General features: G+C 36.7%; 1 protein-coding gene across 2 annotated transcripts in view; it reads right to left on the reverse strand.

Annotated features, from left to right (window-relative positions):
* Positions 1-23336, reverse strand: part of LOC149183516 (uncharacterized) — a 294542-nt gene that overhangs the window by 157490 nt on the left and 113716 nt on the right. For both annotated transcript variants that reach the window (XM_089418756.1, XM_089418754.1), the window contains exon 5: positions 4454-4587. In XM_089418756.1, the coding sequence (XP_089274882.1) occupies positions 4454-4587 (134 nt within the window). The remainder of the gene's footprint in view (positions 1-4453; positions 4588-23336) is intronic.

Below are 23336 nucleotides of genomic sequence, written 5' to 3' on the forward strand. Positions count from 1 at the left end.
TCTACACAAGCCTTGACGACGTCTACAAGATTTTCTTCAATCAATGCCTTCAAATATTCTTCATAACACTATCTTATCAATGACAACTTCATCATCCACAATAGGTGTCTCCAAGGCTCTTCATGTTCCCAACCAATTTTCTTCAAAATTATTCCATTAGGGCTTTTAGTCATGCATCAAGGTCTCCAAAAATGACTTCAGGATCTGCTTCTACAAGAGGTCTTCAACAAAGCTTCCCAACAAGATGTCTTCAATAGGCTTTAAACACTCCATGGCTACCTTCAATAGTGCTTCAACAAATCTTCAATGAATGCTCCTACAATTCTATCAATGGAGAGCTGCAATAGTCTTCTCAAATTTAGCTCAAAAACAAATCCAAACTTTGTTATAGCTTCGGGAAGGTTCACAAAAGGATGTCATCAAGTCTTTTAGAAACTCGACATAACCCCTAAAAGAACACAGTTTTGAGCATGACTTGGACTAAGATTCTTGGCCTACTGTAGTTTGGACCTGTTGCTGCTATCACAGTCACAAAACAAATTCTTCAATTTTGTGTTAACTTACCTTCCATCCACTGTAATTTCCTCAGTGTTACTTGAGAGAACTTGGCCTTAACTCAGCCTTGTATTCCAGCAACTACTCTCAAAAAGGTGCCAAAAACTGCTAACAAATACCACAAGTTTGAAGTTCAAATCCTTGAGGTTTGCTACAAATCTGCTCAACCAGCTGCTCCAAGCAAAGATGCTTTCATAAGACAGCCAACAAGACATCAAGTTCAACCTCACAAAAATCCTCCTTGAGTAACTCGGTCAAAGTCTGTAATGAAGGCAGAGTTTCGGTCTTCTTCTTCCACATAAAAACACAGGCTTGATCACAGCATTACTTCGCATGCAACTCGGATTTGATGACAGGCTTTACTCCACCAGAAACTCGAGCTAGATCACAGGAATATGTCACAGAAAACTCAGGTCCTGTCATAGCAATTATGCCACAGGGAACTCGGATTTACTGTCACAGGTCTTCAAGACTTTTCTGCTCCACAGGTCGAGGTCTTATACCATAGGTCCGAGACCTTTTCTTCTATTAGTTCACAAGTTGTGAACTGATCCTCAGCCTCCCTTTATCACTGTGTCTCTTGTCTGAATTTTCCTTACCAGATTGAGGAATTTGATCTCTTATTTATCCATAACTTGCCCTCTAACGAAGAGACACGTCACTTGAAAGGAGGGCTGACTTGTACATGTAGGCTTATGTCGGCTTACCATCAAAAATTATGCTTTTTCTATCTTGTAAATTCAATTTCTCTCAGCCTATGAGGAGTCAGAAGGCGTGTAAGTGCTCGTTGGAAAGAGCTCAATGTCTTCTACGAGTCTATGTCAATTCCATCCTCAATTAAGGTCTTTTTATCATCAATAATTATATTTTTTTTCAGGAAATGATCTCTATTGTTAATAATTTAATTTTCTTTGCCTCATATGAATGTTTGTCATGATAGCCCTGTTTGAGGGATTATTTGGCATATTCATCATTTTGCAAGGGTTTCATCATTTTGTCATCATATTGACATACCTAGGGTTTCATCATATGGCTTGGACAATGTTAGGGCTTCCATATAAATGCTTTATCCATTGTCTTGCTAGGGAAACTTCCATGCTAGGCCTTCTTCAAGGATTAAGACATTTTATCCGTTAGGCCTTGCTTCAACAAAACTAGGGCACCATATAAACCTCTAGGGTTTAGTGTTTGATCATTTAGGACTAAGGGCTTCGTTTGTGTACATAGGATATATGATCCTTTTAGGGCTTAGGGTGGCAAGGTATAGGGTATACATTTAGAACTTAGGGTATTTCGTTAGTGCATTTGGTATCAAGGGTTTGCACAATAATGCAAGGGTTAGGGTTACATCAAGGTTTAGTAGTCTTAGGGTTTACATCAACCATTAGGGTTTCCATCATCTTCAATAATGCATTAACGTATTGACATCAATGACGACTTTGTCCAACATGATATTCTTTTCCCCTAATTATGGACATTTAAGATAAGGAGTATCCAGCTATATTGCTTTGAACTTTGTCGTCTAAACTTATCATGCAAGATACAAAAGAAAGAGAGGATGGTAGAATACTCCCATATTGGAATACTCTAACTGCAATTAAACTAGAGTGGAATCATACACTACAGAGGGGAAGGATCTCCTACTAACCAACGTAGTAGATGAGGTAGTGATACAGCTTATCAAATAATGGAGAATCTTTTCAATATACATTTATTAGTGTAGTGACAAGGATATCACTCATCATTCAGTAGGGAAGAGCAAGAAATACCTACTAAGAAGTAAACAACTTAAAGCATTGATAGAAGGTGGTTATAATGATGAAGGGAGGAAATGTGCTAGTCATGTGATTGGTTATTCACAAACAAGAACCAAGGACACAGAGAATGGACTTGAATTCCCCAATCACAACAGTTTCTTTGTAACCAACTCGAATGTAAAGTTCAAAATGCTCAAGGGAGGATGTACCCCTATTTGGTGAACCACTCGAGAGTACTTAGTTCCAGCTTGTGGATTTTTCTATGATACCACGCTCAGCGAGATTTAGATTTGGATATAGGAAATTTTCTATAAGTAGCTTCAATCTACCCTTCTTGAATGTTTCATTGTTTTTGTATTGTACCTTTATATATACTCCCAACTTGGTGGTTAACACTATAAGGATGCTTTTGTTAGGTCCTCAAGGAGACATAAACCTAAATTAGGCATGTCACTCAGCATGGCAATCCCCAATTTGAGTTACAAGTAGTTAGGCAATGATATATATATATGTGTGTGTGTGTGTGTGTTGGGAGGCAGGGGGGAGGGGAGTATGTTTTGAAGCAGAGCCTTGCAGTAAATCCTTATGGTGAAGTTGTATGAATCTATACTGATATGGAACGGACAGTTTAACAAAAATAATCACATTTCTCAAATGTGTATAACTGGTTTACTTAATTTGAACATTTTTTTCTATTATATGTGGTTGTGGTTGTGTGCCTTTTGCCATTGTAATCTGCCAAATGGGGTTATAGTTTCCCAGGGCAGAAGGAAAATACTCTGCATGCACTTGCATATCCTCTGGTGGGCATTCTCACCAATAAACTTGGTGGTTAACACTATAAGGATGCCTTTGTTAGGTCCTCAAGGCAGCATACACCTAAATTAGGCATGTCATTCAGCATGGCAATCCCCAATTTGAGTTATAAGTAGTTAGGCGATGATATATATATATATATATAGGAGTACCTTTTGAAGCAGAACCTTGCAGTAAATCCTTATGGTGAAGTTGTATGAATCTATACTGATATTGAACGGACAGTTTAACAAAAATAATAACATTTCTCAAATTTGCATGACTGGTTTACTTAGTTTGAAGATTTTTTCTATTATATGTGGTTGTGGTTATGTGCCTTTTGTCATTGTAATCTGCCAAATGGAGTTATAGTTTCCCAGGGCAGGACGAAATTACTCTGCATGCACTTGCAGATCCTCTGGTGAGCATTCTCACCAACAAGGTGAACAGACTGCCCACCATTGAATTTGCAACCACCATAGGCTGCATAATGTGCTGTGCACAGAGCATATAAAGATAGGAAACAAGTTAGTTAATTGTAAACAATAAGGATGGCAACAAGAGATATAAAAAATATAAACCAAGAGAGATGACTGTACCGTGGAATCATCTCACGTCGATAGTGGTCAACTTAAGAGTTTATAGGGGTTTAAATTTGACACCTAATTGGATACCTCGACACACATGGGTTATTGGTAAATCTTACAACTTTATCATAAAGCACTTACTTAAGACCAATGGAAACGTATTTCAAAGGGCATAATGAACCTTACAGAACAGGCATGAAGTCCAAGTAATATATGCCATCTACCACTTTCTTTCATAAATTTAACTCAAAGGGCTCTGTAAATTCCAAATATACCATTGGTTGAATTTGAACTGGCTCATATTTCCTGGATTAGTTTATTGGCTGCAAATTCAATAGAAATAATATTAAATTGTAGTAAATGAATTCTATGACAAATCACCATTTACTTTTAGTTTATATAGAGCAAAAATATGCAATAGCAATAGACAATCAACATCAATAGGGATTATCTTGGGTGGTTGGGTGCAATGGCTGCGATCTTCCCCACCTAGGTTCAAATTCCCACTAGTTACATGATAAGCTATAATGTCTTGAGAAATATTGTTGTAATGGCTGCATGCCTATGAATATTGTTATATTGGCTTCAAGTGGACTCTTAAATGAGTATATTTGTGGCTGGTCTGGTACCAGCAACCTCACTCTACCCCTCAAGCTGAGGGAGGCTGAATTCTTTCCTCGGAAAAAAAAAAGCAATAAGCAATCAAGAAGGACAAATTTATAAATGACACAATTGTTAGATACAAATCCAATACTAAACCTTTTTGCAAATATGACTGACGTTTGACTTTTGAGCTTTAGTACAAAGCTTCCCAGGATCTATTGCTAAAACAATCTCAACATTTCGACTTAGATATTCTGTCCATGCCCCTGGTGCTGCTCCAACGTCAAGCACTACATGACAAGTAATAAAAATCTAAGTTAGACATTAGCTCTGGATTTTGAGATGTATGCAACAAAAGAAATCAAAGCAATGAGCATCTATAAGAAATATTAAATCATTGGCTGGCCATATATCCCATCCAATATAGGATCAGTGCTATTCACACTAAGGAGCAACAATACCAACAGAAAGCTAAAGTTTCCAGATATAACATACACAAGAAAATCAAATAGCAAAATTGTTTGTTTTTATAGCAAAAAATGTTGAAAAATCAAGGTAATTGGAGATTAATGTTGATTTTCCTTACTTGATAATTACTTGTGAACCTTATTGGCTAGTTATTAAATTTTTTGTGTTCTTTTTCTTCATCAAGCAACTACCAAAATATAAACATGAAGATCACAATAGACAATAAACACAAGAAACAGGCTCCATGCCAGGGCAAAACCCCACAATTGGGGAAACCCGAACAATCTTCTTCTTATAGAATCAGATCAAATGAGATATTCAAGACCAAGACCAAGACAAATTCCTCCATAAGATCCCCCAGTCAGCCTTCCATTCCCTGTCATACTTTGTCCTCAAACAGATCTGTCACAGGCTTGTATTTTACAGACTTTGTAGACCTTCTTTAGCTCACAAGTTACAGTTATTATAGTCCTTCATCAGCTTGCATGTCATCACAGGAATAGTTTTGGTAGCTCACATATCTCCTCAGAAATTCGCATCCTTTCCAGGTCAATTGTCACAGAAGATTTGCATCCTTTTCACAGAAGAAACTCACGTCTATTTCTTCAATCTTTCTTACAGAATAGCAACGAATTTACTTATCTTTTTCAATAACTTGTCCATAAGCCTCTGATTTTTTCACAGAACTTCCACAAACTGCTTCTGTTTTGGTGGAGGATTCGCGTCTATATATAGTTGTTCGTCACTATGAAAGGCCACATCTGTTGAGCAGACCGACCTGACCATCTAGAGTGCTGACTTGGTTGTACGGAGGTCAATTTGATTTTTTTTTTTACTTAACAAAAAATCTTTTTCTTTTTCATACAAATAGTCCAAATGGACTTCTCAAATTTACTTCTTTTACTCAACAAAACCTAGAAGCATGAAGAACATATTGTCTAGACTCTAATGAAAAAATAATAATTTTCTTTTTCTTATAAAATACAAATCGATACAAGTACAAAAATAATTATGAAGACTGAACCTAGTTACTTTTCCAACAGAAAAAGATGTCAAGTGGAGCTAGAAATGATGTATACTGGACATCGTATATAGAATCACATATCAAGCCATTTTAATCAATATCCATTTTGATGTGATAAAAAAGCAATTACAATATGTGTTTTATTGACATTCTAAATTAAAAAATGCAAGCAAAAATGATTTCATGCGAACCTCTATAATCAGATTATTCATATCATTTACATATCAATAAAATGGATTGAAGGAAAGGACCCAAGAGTAATAATGTGGCAACAAGTACATGATTGCCTACTCACATTGCGTATACCATTCTCTCAACTTAATCAATCCTCATTACATTATTATTTAGCACCATAGGCGGGTTCTAGTGGTTTAACCACCTAATTATTATATTAACACCTCGAGGATATATCAGTTACATATCTAACATTAATGTCTACTAACTTAAAGTTTACATAATATAAAAGATACATTTAGTACAAAGTAGGAACTTGATGTTTTCTCCTCCAACATTTGTTCTGGTGGTTTAAACACTTAATTACTATTTTAACTATGGTATTCAAATTCCACGAGGACGCGTCCACCAGGGTGGGGTGCACACACCTAGGATGGGGGGAAGCCTGACGAAAACATTTCCTAGTGTGCGAGACACGTTTCCCCAAAGGGGGTGCTTCTGAGTGTTTCCCCTCTAAAGGGGTGCATCTAGGCATCCCCCATGGGTGTCCCCATTTTGAGGGGGGATGTCTCCCCCTCAATTGTCTCATAACCCTTAATATATATATTTATATATATATATAGTAAAAATTAAATAAAAAATTTAAATTAAAACTAACAAGAAAAATACATAACAAATATCAAAACATAAACTAATATTCAAACCCTCACTCATTCGACTTACCAAGCTTACCTCTACTTGGCTTCCTCGCAACGCTATCTAACTTATAAATTAATTGTTGCTTCTCCTCCCCGCAGCACTCCTTCAATGCTCATTGTCCATTTCTAATTTTTAGTTTTAACCTTTTAGTCTAGACTCTAGATATCGATGCCCTCATACTAATTCTTTCACTTGTCACTGTTTACTATTTTTCACCTTGAGTTATATCCATTTATTATTCCAGTCTTCAGACTTTAGTATCTACTATAGTCTAATTTGCTTAGTACTAATTAGATTCTAGAATGAAGAATGACGAAATTAAATTTTAAATTAATTTTGAATCTAGGACAGTGTTGCGAGGGAGCGCCACCCCCCTCAATCCCGCTCCCAATCCGCGCTTTGAGCAGGAGCGACTCAGGACCGGGTCAGGAGCGCACTCCCGAAATCGCTCCCGTAAAAAAAATTGCGATCCCTGCCCATTTCCGGAGCGAAGCAGGGAGCGTCGCCCTCGTCGTTTCAGGAGCGATTTTTTGCTCCCTGACCGATCCCGGATAAAAATCGCTCCCAAGCACTCCCGGGGAATAAAAAAAAATAAATAAATAAAATAATAATAATAAAATAAAATAAAAAAAAATAATAAAAATAAAAATAAAAAATTCGGAGAAAAAAAAATAAAAATAAAAAAATTTAATTAAAAAAAAAAATTTTGTGGAAACAAAGTGAGGGAGGGAGGGAGGGTTAAATAGACCCTCCCTCATTTCATTTCATCATTGTAATGAGTGAAAGTGAGTGAGATTGAGAGAGGGTGAGAGTGAGGAGCAAGGAGAGAGTGAGAGAGAACAAGGAGAGAACAAGAGAGAGCAAGGAGAGAATGAGGAGCAAGGAGAGAGCAAGAGAAAGCAAGGAGCAAGGAGCAAGAGAGTGAGAGAGCAAGAGAAAGCAAAGAGCAAGGGGAGATTGGACGCTAAAGAGGTAGGCTCTAAAATATCGAATAGAGTGTCTAGCAATTTTTTTTTAATGTTTATTCATAAATAAATAAATAAATTTTTCTCTATTCCCATTCCATTTTTTAAAATTTTGCAGATTCAAAATTTCAAATTTCAAACATCATGGTTATATTTCTTGGCATTTTCTTCTTTTTGGTTCCTTTTTTGGTTACTATGGCGCTGGAGAGTAGAAAAAGGAGGGTTGAAATTGAAAATGAAGAAGGGGATGAAGAGGGGGACATAGTGGATTTGATGAAAACCCCGGTGAGGAGGAGCTGGAGGAGAGTGAACATGAGTCAACTCAAAAAACTAAACAAGACCAAACCCCATTGTGGAAATATGTTAACAGGCCTGACGCAGGGAAAGGGGGTGGAACCACTAAATTTCATTGCCCTCATTGCAACAATAATTACACAAGTTCATACACTCGTGCCAGAAAACACCTCTACATGAAAATGCCATGGGATGGAGATAAACAAATAGGAATCAAAACTTGTACAGGTGTGTCAGCAGCAGATAGAGCCAAATACATAAGGGAAGAGGAGGAAGCCTGATACAAATCTAAAAAATCAAAGGGTTTCTTTGAACCAAGCTCACAATCACGTGCACAAAGAACTCCTTCAGCATCCTCCCAAGGCAATGGATATGGAGGCACAGGGTCACCAGGTTTAAGGCTTAGAAGCATATTAGATTTCCTTGATGAAGGGTGTAGGAATGATGTGGATTCAAAAGTTTACAGGTTTCTCTATGCATGTGGGATACCATTCAATGTTCTTCGCTCACCTTATTGGCATGAAATGGTTTCTGCCATAACTAATGCTCCTAAAGGATACAAGAGCCCTAGGTATGACAAGGCAAGAATCGTTGGACTTGATCATGAAAAAGCAAAAATATCACATTCTTTGAATAGAATGACAAGTTCTTGGACTGACCATGGGGTGTCCATTGTATCTGATGGATGGACAAATGTAAAAGGCAAGCCATTGATAAATGTTCTTGCTATGTCTGTTAGTGGTGCCATCTTTCTTTCAGCATATGATTACTCAGAGAAGTTCAAGACCAGCATCAACATTGCAGAACCATTACTTGAAACAATTGACCGTATTGGGCCATACAATGTCATCCAAGTCATCACTGATAATGCTCCTAATTGTAAAGGCAGCGGGAGTTATTATTCAAGATAAATACCCCAACATATTTTGGTCTGGGTGTTTGGTTCACACAATGAACCTTTTGATGCATGATATTGTTAAGAACAAAAACGAACAATACAAATGGATTGATGATTTGTACAAGAAAGGCAAATAAATGATAAAATTTATTACAAATCATAGCAATACCCATGGCCTTTTCCGCAGTCACTCAAGATTGGAGTTGTTGAAGATTGTGAGGACTAGATTTGGTAGTTATTACCTCACCTTCAGGCGCCTTTTGAAGGTAAGAGAGTCATTGGCTAGCATGGTATCAAGTCCACACTGGCAGGTATTAAAGGAAAGAGCTACAAATGCAGCGGACAGGCAAGGTTTTGAACAGGTGGAGGAGGCTGCTCTTGATGGTATGTTTTGGGCACGTGTGAGGCAAGTATTGGATTTCACCAAGCCCATTTATCACATGATTCGGTTTGCAGATACAGATAAACCAGTGATTGGCAAGGTGTATGAGCAGATGGATACCATGTTGGGGCAAATAAAAGATATTGTTCATAACAATGATCCCAACTTGTATACACTGGTTCACGATTGTGTGTATATAGTGGGATAAACTTAATGTTCCACTACATTGCTTGGCGTATATGCTTACGCCAAAATACTACTCTACATTTTGGTTGGGCCAACCTGCACCGGGGGTGGGGTTAGGGTCAAACCCCATATAGATGAAGAGGTATCTACAGGATATTTGCAAGCATTAGAAAAGTTGATACCTGACAGGGAGGAATGTGCTAGTGTGCGTCTTGAATTAGGCAAATACTTTAGTTGCACTGGTTTGTTTGGTACCTTTCATGCAATGGAAGATAGAGACAGCTTCGATGCTCTCACATGGTGGGAATCATATGGCGGCCATGGACTTTTGCCAAAACTGGCAAAAAAAGTTCTTTCACAGGTTGTAAGTACTTCTTCGGCAGAGAGGTGTTGGAGCACCTACAACTTCATACATAATGTGAAAAGAAACAGACTCAATGAAAACCGAGCAGAAAGCTTGGTTTATGTGCACTACAACTTGAGGTTGTTGAGTCATTACTATGATTGGGCTTATGAGGATCCAACATATAAAATTTGGGAAAACCACCCAGAGGATGATAATTTGGAGGATGGCACTACACATCTTGAAGAACTGGAAGCGGAACTTATGAGAGAGGAAGATGAAGCAACAACCATGCCACCTCCACCATCCAGTAGCACTGCTCGAGTTCCAAGTCTTGTTCCTTTGCTGTCGCCGCTTCCATCTACACCCTCACGTGGAGGGCATGTGCCTTCTGGTTCTGGTCGTCGGTCTGTGCAGGAGACTCCTAGAAGACCACCACGACCTGCTCATACATTAGACACTTCTCGTGGCAAGGGCCACATGTAGTAGCAGATAATAGATTTACATTTACTTGTCTTTTCTAGTTTCTATTAGTTTTCATAACTGTTGAGTCTTGACTCTTTCATATCATAATGATATCTTTTGTAAACAATAAATGACTGTGACAATTTAAGTTTGAAGTTTGAAGTTGTTAATTATAACTCATTGGTAATGATTCTGAATTATGAATATGATGCTTCGTGAAAGTTGTTTCATTTCATTTCATAATTCATTTTATAACATTTCATTTCATGGAAGATATTATTTCTTGTAATGGTTAAACTTTAAACTTTAAACTTAGCTTACAAGTACAACTTTGGTGATCAATGATGATAAATGTTATATATTGAATTTTCAATTTTGAAAGCTTGAAGTTGAAACTTTAAGATTGATGAATCATGATTCACGAGACTCAATATGTTGTATGTTACTAACTTGTGGATGTGGTTGATGAAGATTATAACTTCTAGATGATTGATGTTATATGGTTGATGGTTCCATGATCAATCTATGTTTTTTTATGTTTTTTATATCTAATTCATCATTCTACATGTTTTTGTTGACATATATGTATCAAAATATAAAAAATATATATTTTATATAAAATCGCTCTGGGATTCGCTCCCAACCTGGGAGCTTTTGAAAATGCTACTCCCACTCCCGTTTTTGCTCCTTCTCCCAAGTAACACTAATCTAGGATGATGAATATGAATTTAATTCTTAAATCAATGTAGATTCTAAAATGATGAATGATGAATATGGATCAATGTATTTTATTATTGAATCTCGTAATGTATAGGTGAATGATGAGTATCAATGATGTATGTATTAGTATGAATGTCGAGTATGGATCAGTGTATTTCATTATTTAATTCAATTATGTATATATCAATGTATTTATGCTTTCATTATTGAATATGAATATGAATTATACATATATCTGTGTGTGTGTGTGTGCAACCTAGCATCCCCTCGTACCCTCTAAATTTCCCTAAAATTTGAGGGTACTCCCACACATCCTCCCTGTGCATCTCCCCGCACCCACATCACCCCATCCCAAAGTCATGGTGGCACATAGGTAATTATTAATATTATCTATACATGTGACCACGACCATCTCATATTGTATCCTTAATGTGTTTGCTTAGGGATTACTTCTGGTTAATGATACCATTTATTGTAATGCTAGGCTATGGTTACGCCCAACCTAGCCAACTCTAATATGTAAGCTCAACAACACCTTTCCCCAATTATTATTGGATTCCATAGTTATTGCAATATCACATGCTTAGGGTTCAAGTTGAGTTTAATTCCGCAACAACGAAATTCAAACAAATTCACCATCCATTCGAATTATTGGTATAATTTGTACAACACGCAACCATATCATATTATGTCATTAATGCATTTGGTTAGGCATTTATGGCGAAGGCCATCATTTATAGTGATACTAGGCTATGGTTAAGGCCAACCTAGTCAACTCTAATATCTAGGCTCAATAACCCACTTAAGGAGTGTACCTCATTTGTGTGGGCCCAAAACTCCTCTTGGAGAGTGTGCCCTAATTAAGTGGTCCCATAACCTCTCTTTGAAGGATGCCCTCCTTGAGTTGTGTATAAATACACAACATAACTCAATTGCATATCATCATTTTTATCATTAAGCTAAGGCTCCCTAATATCAATGTTTTAAGCCAATGAACACTACATCTTTGCCATTCTCTTGTGGTTGGCATATTTTCCTTTTTTTGTGCATTTGCACATCTCATGTATAGTGCACTCATGCCTGGGCATGCCTCTCTCTCTGTGGTTCAGCCCTACACACTTCTTCAATGCTCATTTTTTCTCTTTTACAACAACTTTTTGGGTTGGCATTTTGGCTCCATCTGATCCTCTCTTTCCACTTTTGATCTAACCTGCTGGCAAAATGAGTGTGAGCTTTCTAACTATTGTTTGTAGGGTTTTATCTTGGTTGTTGATGTTATTATTTCAATCATAATACTTGGCATATAGAGCAAATCCTAACTAGAGAAATACCAGTGTTGTTTGCTAGAATGGCACTTTGTTAGGGTATGTTACCGCTCAAACTAGCAAGGGTCCTAAGAGGGGATCCTATAGAGCAACTACTAGGTCAAAGGCAACAATGGAGCGATAGCCCACTGTCGCTTCAGTTAAGGCTCCCTTCTCTTTACGGACTTTCACTGATGGGAGGATACCCAGTGTAGGAGGAATCACTAGGGAGAATGGATCTATGAATAGATAGAGAGTGATTCCTAAGGCCTATTCACAAGAGAGACTCATTTGTATGGCTTTCTTGCTTAGAAAACAAGGTGGTAGGCTCTCTAGGAAGGGCTAAAAGGATTCTTGAGGCTAGGGTTTGGGAATGTATCTTGAAGAGATGTTTCCTAAGCCTAGAAATCCTTATGGAGACTTGGTCTTTATGTGATCTTTGTGGAATTGGAGTTATAAAGTTGTGGGACAAAGTGGACCCAAAATTAGGTCAAGTAAGTGGAATTGGTCACTCAAGGAAGGGCTTGACCTAATTGTGGAAGAGAAGAGGATCAATGGACAAATCTTCTTGGAATAGAATGCAATGATCCAAATGAGGTCACTAGCCAAGGGAAACCTAGGGCAAGAAACGATCCTCGAGCTAGGGCTTGCAATATCTCGAGATCCCATCGTCGGAATTTCTGAAATTTGGAGGACCTCTAGAGGAAACCCCAGTGTAGTAGTGGACAAGAGATCAAAACATAACGTGAGATAAATGATGCCCTAGGTGACCTATTGAGGCTAGGCCTAGAAAGAAAAGGGGAGGTGAGAAAAATATGCTTTTTAAAGTGATCACCTAGTGCCTTGTGCTTTGGGAGAGATGGAGTCAGGAGAATTTATGGTTTGGAGAAGGTTTTACCCAATCAAGGAGGTCATCAAGCACTTCACATGGCATTAGAGCATGAGAGCAGCTACTTGAGATCTTTATACTTTGATATGCAATAATTGATGACTTATCAAGATGTATTTTACAAAATAATCTCTAGGAATATTCACTCATTCATACATGGCCCATGCAATGATGCAACGCTATAAAAGATCACAATTCTCACAACTTTGTACCAAAAAGCAATAAATTTTAGACTTGTATAGCGAAAATCCCAGCAATATTCATGTGACAAAGCAGATAACAAGAATTAACATGAAAAGATTACTTATATGTGCAAAAGAGTATATCCAATCATCATATTTTGCCAATAATGAAGCTCCGAGATAAGAGAAAGATATCCAAACATCAAAATTCATCCATAACATCGAAACTCCTCCTATAAAAGGGATAGCGAATATCTCACAAGAGCAAATAATCCAAGCCAAGTGATGATCAATGAGAGAGAATGCCTCCCTTCTATTTATACAATCCTCTAAGGGATTCGAATGGATTAATTTGGACTAATAATGCCCCTAAAATAAAATAATGTGCATAATAACAATACTTTTGGTGACAAGCCCACCAACATAGCACAATAACATAAGAATAAGCCTCTCAAGAGGGAAGAATGATCAATATGGTGAGTCGTTCGACCTTTGAGGATGCCTAATGAAGTCCAAGGGGTGTCGTGATGTAAAATTGGACTCCAAACATAGTGGACAAGAGGTTGGCCCCTTACTTTCCAAGCAAGAACCTGTGGTGCTCCCAAGTGGGTGTGGGGGCACAGGACATCCTCGTGGGTCTCCAAGTGGATCAAAAATACTCGTAGACCATCTATAAGGGCTAGGATGATGACATAAGCCCTCCCTCTGCAACGGGAGACATCCTCTATACCCTGGAACATCTGCCAAGTAAATGTTGCATGTGTGGAGCTAGCTGGGCATGGTGAACCAGGTGCATCATCCTCATCCAAAAGGTGGAACACGAACAATCAATGAGTGGTGTTGGAGATCCATGAAGTCCTCTCTGCTATGGTGGAGGCCCATGGATCTCAATGCTCACCCTACAAGTACCAATGTGGCCCTCTAGAGGGCTAGGACCTCGTATAGGGAGACGAAGCCCCAACTGGAGACCCACCTGCAGTCCTGCATAAGATCCAATGCGTCCCTTGCCCTCCAATACAACAAACCATCAAAATAATCAAATAAACGAGCTTACAAGTCATGGAATCAATGGGGCACTTCATGGTGGCATGCCCTTCCATAGTGGGCTTTGGCATGTACAAGTGTCTCCAAGCTCAATAGGGGGTTAATCAAGGACCCTATTAAGTTGTTTCAACCTTTAAATGGGGGGACATGTCCATGGTACATCCCTCAAGTGGTAGGTGGCAAATTATATAGCAATGGCATGTACAAGTGTCTCCAAGCTCAACAAAGGGTTAACCCTATTAGGTGGTTTCAACCTTTAAATGGGGGGACATGTCCATGGTACATCCCTCAAGCGATAGGTGGCAAATTATATAGCAATGGAATGGAGTGGGGACCAAGGGAATCATCTAAACCACATGTCATGGTACAAGGTAGCTATGATAAGGGAAGCCCGCACCTCGGTATATGAGCGTAAGAGGGAGCAAATTGTGGTACATGAGTTACCTCGACTTTTGTTTTTCCATCCTTCTTCATATGCCTTTTTCCTTTGATTGATTTTTCTTAACAACTGCTCGGAGCTCCAAGGGATGAGAGCATAATGTGTAGTATATAACAGTGGATACCCCCTTAAGGTGGGGTGGTTCATCATCCACCAAGGGTTGGGACAATCATGGGTTCCTTAATGATGGAGGGGGATCATCTAGGGCTCATTGGAACCAGGGTGATGGCCATGGATAAGGGGTAGAGCTCATGTTTAGCTTTTGCCCACGTGCTAAATTTGTATGTCTCGACCATCTTTTGCATTTTGTGGTATGTTTCCTGTTGATATTGGCCAAATTATGCTCTTTCTTTTTTTTTTTTAGTTGCATCAACCTATGGGGCATCGTTTTCGGCCCGACCCAAGGTGTGGACAAGGAGAAGGGGATGCTAACCCTATGTGGACCCAATGGACCTGGATGGGAAAAGAGATGAATAGGGCTAAAATGAGTGGAAGGGGTTGATGTATGTGGTGTCGAGAAGCGAGACACACAACCAAAGGAAATCCCACGGGACTAGGATACAAGGGTAACCACGAAATCAGGGAATGCAAACAAGAGTACAGACCTTACCCACTCTTCCCGTCGAATCCCCCCACCAATCCATGCCCAAAAGTGCCCATGACAAGTAAGGAAAATTACTCAACTACACCAATGTAAGACATACCTTCAAGGTCGAGAGGCCCACCTTCAAACATACAATCATAACAAGTGGGCGAGGGACCACATGGTCGACTTAGGTGGTGGGGATAATGGCACATCGAGTTTCTAGTGGCTGCAAGGGGTTGTTGGCTGCTAGCTAAGGACCATCTAGGAGAGAAAATTTATCCTATACATACTACCCATAAGTGGAGGGTAACAAGGTAGTTTGTTCTCATTTTCTACACTAATTACATGTTGAAGAATGTAACTAGTTTCAATCTTCATAATTTGTACCATTATGTATTTTATGTAAAAAGAAAAAGAAAATATTATTATTTCTTTCTAGATAAGCATGTTCTTCGTGCGTCTAGTTTTTTGAGTCAAACTCCTATTTTGGACCTATTGTAAAAGAAAAAAGAGAGAAATTTTTAAATGTAAATTTTGGGATAGAAACACCTCCAGATGCCAAGTCGGCCTTGCCCTAATGGACATGTCTATTCACACCCCTCTGAATTTGTATAGATAGAGGGTGGATGGAGCTCATTTGGACACACACTGTTTGATGGTTTTGGTCTTGTTGACCACTCTGCGTCAACTACCCTATAGCAGTATACATTTTCGCAAGAAGATTCTGTCATAATCAAACAGTGAGATCATCTAGATTTTATCATCATATTCAGTTATCATTTTGATAAAGTTGTAAAACCATTTTGCATGTTTATAATGTAAATGATCTTAGTAAGCCCATTATGTATGTAACAACCTAGGTAATCCTACTTTTTTTGTGACGATTTCTATCCTAGGAGATTTTTCGTCTCACCGATTCATGTGTGTTTCTAAACACGGATGATCAGCAGAGTTTTTCACTCCAACCTCACCCCAAAGCTAGGGTGGATTTTGTCATCAAGATCTTAGGTAAGTCCTAGTGTTCTAATCGAGTCTCTGTAAATGTAATTTGGGAGTAATTTAAGCTAATTGGATAAATTGTTTTATTACAAATTACTTGGTCTACTAGATCATATTGAGTCGCAACATGGGTTTTTATAAATGAGGGTCTATAACGAACGGGTGTTCCCCCTTCATATATTAAATTGTAATATCTTGATGTAAAAAATATTTTAGCGCATGGTCCCTCATATTTAGACACCATAGCTAAATTATTTGAAGGTTGGAAAAATTATTAATCCCCTCATAAGTCAATTAATTAAATTTTCTGGCAAAATTAAATTAAAACACTAAGCCAGAAATTTAATTAATCTAGGAAAAATTAATTCTCCAAATTAAAAAATTCGTGGGTTCTAGAAGAATTAATTTTTGGCGGTCCCTGGCCAAGGAAATATGGAAAATTTCAAGAGATTTTGGACCCTTGGGCCTTGGTAATTAAGTCAAAGTCAATTTTTTGAAGAAATAAACTCAAAAAATTTTAACTTTGAATTGATTAAAATTCAATTAAATGAAAAATTCGAATTTCCTCAAAAATAAAATAATTTCGATGGAGGAGATTAAAAGATAGTTAAACATTTTTCAACGATCGAGATTACTTTGACACAAATAAAGCCAACTAGCCATTGGAGAATTAATCTATAAATTAGGAGTCATTTGTCAGTCGAAAGGATCTAATCATTGAATCGTGTACTAGCTTTTGAAGCTCTTGTAAACTTTTGTTGGAATAATACAACGCAAAGTCTTTGGGGTCTTACTTGATGGCAGAGTTCCTTTCTGGTATCTTATAGTAATGTGTGTTTAATTTTTTGTTGATCTTATTTATAAGTTGTTGGTTAATAAATCTTGTAGATCAATTTATTGCACAGGTATTTTGCTTAAATTGTTGGGTTTTAAGATAGCATTAAGATTTTTATTCGATTAACAGGTATCTCCAATGTTTGAAGATTTAATCATTATTTTATACCTCTATTAATTTGACGGCTTATATTTCAAGTGTGCAAAAGTCATCATTATTCAGAGATTTTGGGCGTTTGGGTAAATCCTCAATTGGACCAGTCGACTCCTGAAACTTAAGATCTAGAAAGCCTTCAGGATTAAAACTCCGAGATTATTTAACGAAATATATTTTGCAGGGATTTTCTGGACTAGTACCTAAAATTTAAAAAAATATTTATCTTCAAAATATTGTGCTAAATAGTTAAATTTGGCTAGCAGGAGCCTGAAATCTTTAGATCTGGAAGCGAAGTCGAATTCATACTCCTGAGATCTGATAGATCTATAATTTTAATTGTATAGATATTTACAAATTTTAGATTTGATCTTCTAACTTGGGGTTTTAATTTCAGATTTTTATATATTTGTATGGAGTTTCTAGGTTTTTGTCTATTTTTGTGCAGGTATAGATCTAAAGGTTTTCTAAGGAGATTTTTCATGATCTAAAACAGATCTAGGCCCTAGAGGGCAAGATCTTGTCTCAGAAAACAAATTGTTTACAGGGAAGGTTCAGATCTGAGGTTTTTCTGAGAACAAATTTGAAGCAGAAATATATCAAATTTTAAAATATAAATTTCTGGGAAATTTTTAGGGCCCTTAGGCTACCATATTTTCCCCTGTCTATTGCCTTGAGGCTCTTCATTTGCTGCATGTTTTTTTCTTCCCTAAAACGTAGGTTCATTCCTCTGTGTTTTTCGTTTTCTTCTCCCTCAAATTGTTGCTCTTCCTTATTGTGTTTTTGCTTCTCCCATCCCTACATTTTTTCCTTTACCCTCTGCGTTTTCTTCTGCCATTCCCTTCATTTCTTATCCTTTCCGCTACCTGCATTTTCCCTTTTTCGACCTACAAACCCTCATCCCTTTTTCTCTGCGAAATCTGAGTTTTTCCCTTCTGCATTAGCCCTGATCCCTTTGTTGTTTCCTTGTCGCAGCTCCTCCTCACATCCTCCTCTCCTTCCTCTCATGGTTCCTTCTCCCTCAGCTCTCCCTTCCTCCGCGCAGCTAAATTTCCTTTGCTCCCTACGTCCTTTCTCCTTTCTACTTCTCCTCTTCCTCTACGGCCTTAGCTCATCCTCCTCTCCTTCCTCTCGCAACTCCTCTCCCTCCGCACATCTTCCCATCTCCTCGTTGCCTCCTCTACATAGTTTCCTCTCCCTCGAACCTGCATCCAAACCCTCCATTCTCGTCCCTCATTGCTCTCCCTCGAACTTGCCTTTCTCCCACTGCCTTTACGCTTTCTACCTTTGACCTTTACCTAATCAAAATGATAAAAGATCAAATTTTTTCCATTTTTCACCTTAAAGCCTTCATTCGATTTTCATTTCGAATTTTTGGGTTTGGTCTCTTGAAAAGAATTAAACATTTGATTTAAATTTTATTTTTTTAAGCGGCCTTTGGCCCATAAAATATATATATATATATACATATATTTGAATTTTTTTCACATTAAATTTATTTTGCCCATTTCAAAAAAATTCAATTCACAAACATTATCACATTTAACATTTAAGGATTCTAAAGAGTGACGTAAATTTGATTTAAAAGTCCAAGTCCTTTTGAGTTTATGTGATAAGGGTTTTGGGGCTTGTTGACCACTACGTGTCAACTTCCCAGTAGTACACCCCCTTTTCTTCGCAAAAAAGGGATAGCGCTTGATCGACATGTCCATGCCATTTGACAGTCATCATCGACTTGATCAATTTATGTTGTAAACCCAGTCTGCATATTGAATTGTAAATAATCTTAGCAGAGTTGAGTCATATATGTAAATTGCCTAGGTGGACTTAATTTTCTAGTGATAATCTACGTTCCGGAAGGTTTTTTGTCTCACCGATCTATGATCGGCAGAGTTTTCCTTTAGCCTAACCCCAAAGCCGAAATGGATTTTGTCATTAGAATCTTAGGAGAATCCTAGTGTGTTAATCTACTAGATTATAGTTGTGTCACAGAACTGGGTGGTTTATGAGGGTCTATGTCAAATGGGTTCTCCCCCTTGAGATGTAAAGTTGTAAAAGTCATGATGTAAAGTGTCTTGAGGGTTAGAAAATGTTTTTAATCCCCTCATAACTCCTAAGTCCTAGGTCCTAGGTGATTTTTCCAAAGGCTAAGTTCGAGGATCCATTTAAAAAATAAATTAAAAAAATTAAAAAATTAAAAATAAAATAAAAATAATAAAATAAAGTAAAAACTTAAAAAATAATAAAATAATAATATTTCGAGTAAATAAATGCAGAATTTCAATTTTTTAATGCCTTAAAAATTCGACGGATGAGATTAAGAGATATCTTGATCCTCATCGACGGTCGAAATCATTTTGACATGGATCACTCGAACTAGCTGTTCGGAATTTTTCCTTTAAATAGGGTGTTAGGGGTCATTTGAGATCAGATTTGATCTGAGAGTCTGGTGCTAAAGAAAGCTCTCTTGTAGTCATTTTTTGTGCAATAAAGAAGAATTTGGGGTTAAAAATCTTGCTGGTGTTACTCTTCTAAAAATGCTATAAGATTGTTCTATTTTTTTCTGCATAATTTTATTTTCAGCCATTAATGATAGCTTAATGAAGATTGATCTAGGCACAGGTATCTTGTCTGATCTTTGGGGTTTGAATGATAGTTTAGATTCTGAAATATAGTGGCAGGTATCTCCATTTGATCAGGGTTTCACTATTGTTTTCTCCTTCTATGTTGATGGTTGATTTTAAGCTGTGCAGGAAATCCTTTTTTCAGATTACCGGGCGTTAGGTGAAGTTCTCGGCTGAACCAGCTAACTCCCGGGTTGTGTTTTCTGAAAGAGCCCAGCCAGTTCTTGATCCCGGGCTTATCATTCGAAATATTTTTTATGAATGCATGCAGGGTTTTCTGAAGCGTTTTACGTTAAAATTAAATTCTGATAATATTACTGTGGTTATTGATAAATCTGGCTTCTTAAGAGCTTTCAGTTTGTAAATACTGTAAATTTTTTTTTTTTTTGCTGGGTTTAGGGTTTTCAGTTTTGTTTTATGCACATATCATTTTTGGGTGATTTTTCATTCCAGGTTGCAGGGTTTCTGAAGATTTCCAAGGTTTATCTGCGCCGTTTCACTGTCCAAGGGTTTCAATTTCAATTGTTTTTCAGGTCCGTAAGAAATTTTACATCGGTTTCATTGATATCAGCTTCTGGGGTTTGAATATTTTTCCAAGGACTGCAAAATCGTTTTTCAAATTCCCCAGCTATCCTCAACTGCCAGAAATCTGCATCAAAATAAAAATAAAAACGCAACTCCTTCTTCTTATCCTTCGTTTCAAAAACTCAGCCATATTGCACGCTGCTCTCTTCCATCTGCTCGCTGCCCATCTCTCCACGCAGATAATACTCAATCCCTCTCTGCGTATTCATTCCAGCACTCAGCGCTGCCATCCGTGCCAATCCCTGCAAACATCCTCCCCTCATTTTTATCACCCTACGCTGCAGCCTTCTCCAGCTTACGTTTTCCTCATAGCTTTCACGCTGTCCATCAGCTCTTCTCCACGCAAACCTGCAGTCAACAACACAAACAGAACTGCGTGTTTTATTTTTGCTCCACGCTGCCTCGCCCTCCTTTCTCCTGCACGCCATCGAAACCACCTGCTGGCCATTGCTCCAGCTCTCTCTGCTCGCATCCAAACTCATTCCATAAACCCGCAGCCAAATCCCACGCTGCCGCCGTCAAGAACTCTTCAGGCCTGCATATAATAAACACTCAGCGAATTTCGATTTCAAATTTTTTTATACGCTGTAAATAATATGCGTTAGTTTTGCTTTGCGTAGAGATTAGAGGATTTTCAGCGTAGGTTTAGTTTTTTTTTTTTGTTTTTATTATATGAAGTATGTTAAAAAAAAAAAAAAAAAAAAAAATCGAATTTTTTTTTTTTTAAATTAATCTTTTAGCTTTAAAAAATTTTTTAGTTCTAGTTTTGTTTCATTTTTTAACAAATAAAAAAACACAAAAAATAAATATGTTATTGTATTTAGATTAGATTTTTTTTTTAAATTTTAGTTTTAAAATCATTGTGACATACATATTGTGTTAGTTTAGTTTTTTTTTAGAATTAGATTATTGTATATATTTATTTTTATTATTTTAAGTTTCATTTAGTTTAGAGTATCATAAAAGGTTTAAGTTTTGGTCTTTAATTTTTTTTTATTTTTCTTTTTATTTTTGGTTTCATTTTTTATTTTTCAGATTTATTTAAAGTTTAGTTTAAATTTTGATAAAAATATAAAAAAAAAATAACAAATTCCCAAAAACATAGAAAAGGTAATCTTTAGGCTTTTTTTTGTGTTTTATAGTTTAGATCTAAATTTAGATTTGAATTTTATTTAGGCTTTAGTTTTATTTTATTTTTAGAATTTTAAAAAAAAAAATTATAAAAAAATAATCTCATATAAAAAAAGGGAAAAGAGATCTGGAATTTTTCTTTTGTTTTATTTAGTTTTCATTATATTTAATATTCATATTTCATTTCATATATATTAGATAGATTTTAGATTTATTTTTATAGAAAAAATCATAAAAAAATATAAAATTTAAAAATAAAAAAAAAGAGAGCATAAAAAAGTTTTAATCCTTAGGTTCTTTCTAGTTTAGATTTGATTTTTGGTTTAGATTAAAATTTTCTTTTCTATTTGTTTTAAAAAATATATATATATATATATATAAATTTGGATTTTCCTTTTCATTTTATTTGTTTTGATTTTTATTTAAAAGAAAAATAAAAAAAATAAAAATGTTTCTTTTAGGTTAGTTTTATATAGATTTTTTGATTTAGTCTTTAAATTTCTTTGAAAAATATAAAAATATTTTGGGAAAATTTTTGCCAATTTCAGTCTTGGCTCGGCAATTTTTAGGTTTCATCTTTTATGCTGAGGCTAAAATTTTGATGTGGGAATTAATGTTTAATATGATTTAATGTGCATCCGAAGATTAACTGCATGAATATGATATCTGGTAAATGTTTAAATTTACATGGTTGTGTATCAAGCTCAATCTTTCGAAGTTTTAAAATTGCTAGATCATCGTGAATTTATTGGATATCTTGCATCGTTCAAATTATTTGATGATAAATGATTGTTGTACATGGTTTACATTTCTGCGACGTATAGTAAGTAATCGTTTAAACATCAAACCCATAAGGCACTGGTCCATTAAATTAATAAAATCAATTGAGTGCTGGTTTCCTTTCGTGTCTCCCAAACCAACTGATTCACAGTTGGTCAATCATTTTCCCATAGGGTCTACCCCCTTAGCCGCGGGAGACAAGCTTAAACAGAGAGATTGGGGATCAGAGTGACAGCCCCTGGTCTGAGCATTGTCGTGACAATCTGTGCGACAACAGGGCTCACAAACTTAAAAAAGTTGTGGTAATTTTTTTTTCCTATAGTCAAAGTAACTTAAATTTTAAATTATCTCTAAGTTTGACTATAGAAAAAAATAAATATTTTCTGGATTGGAGTTACTTAAGAAAATCATTTTTATTTCGGAATTGTTTGATGTGTTTATTGTTGAAGAATCTAGGGCAAAGTGGTGTAGTGTGATTCTTCGTTACTTGATAACAATTTGTGGAGTCTTTTCACTTTTCTTGTTAGCTTAATCTTCTTCTTATTATTATTAATGCATATGTGTGTACTTCATCAAACTGCTACCAAAACATAAAAACAAGAACACAAGATGTTGGCTCTCTGCCAAGGCCAAAACCTCTCTTCTCTTGAGAGGAAAACCCTTTAGTGAATTTCTCTTATTGAAGCTTCTATTGATCAATGCCAAACCCTAGACCCCTGACAAGAATATCCTCCAAGCACAAGTCAAGTCCTTTCAAGATCACTTCCTCTTGTAGCACTTCGTCTTCCTCCCTTTGGCACTTCTTCCAACAACTGTTGCATACTTAGGGTAGCAGCAATGCAGCCCTAATTCTCCACACGTGTGAGTGAT

Source organism: Pinus tabuliformis, chromosome 3_2 (genome assembly GCF_031772625.1).
Source record: "Pinus tabuliformis cultivar Carrire ecotype Pingquan chromosome 3_2, CPIR1, whole genome shotgun sequence".
Taxonomy (NCBI): domain Eukaryota; kingdom Viridiplantae; phylum Streptophyta; class Pinopsida; order Pinales; family Pinaceae; genus Pinus; species Pinus tabuliformis.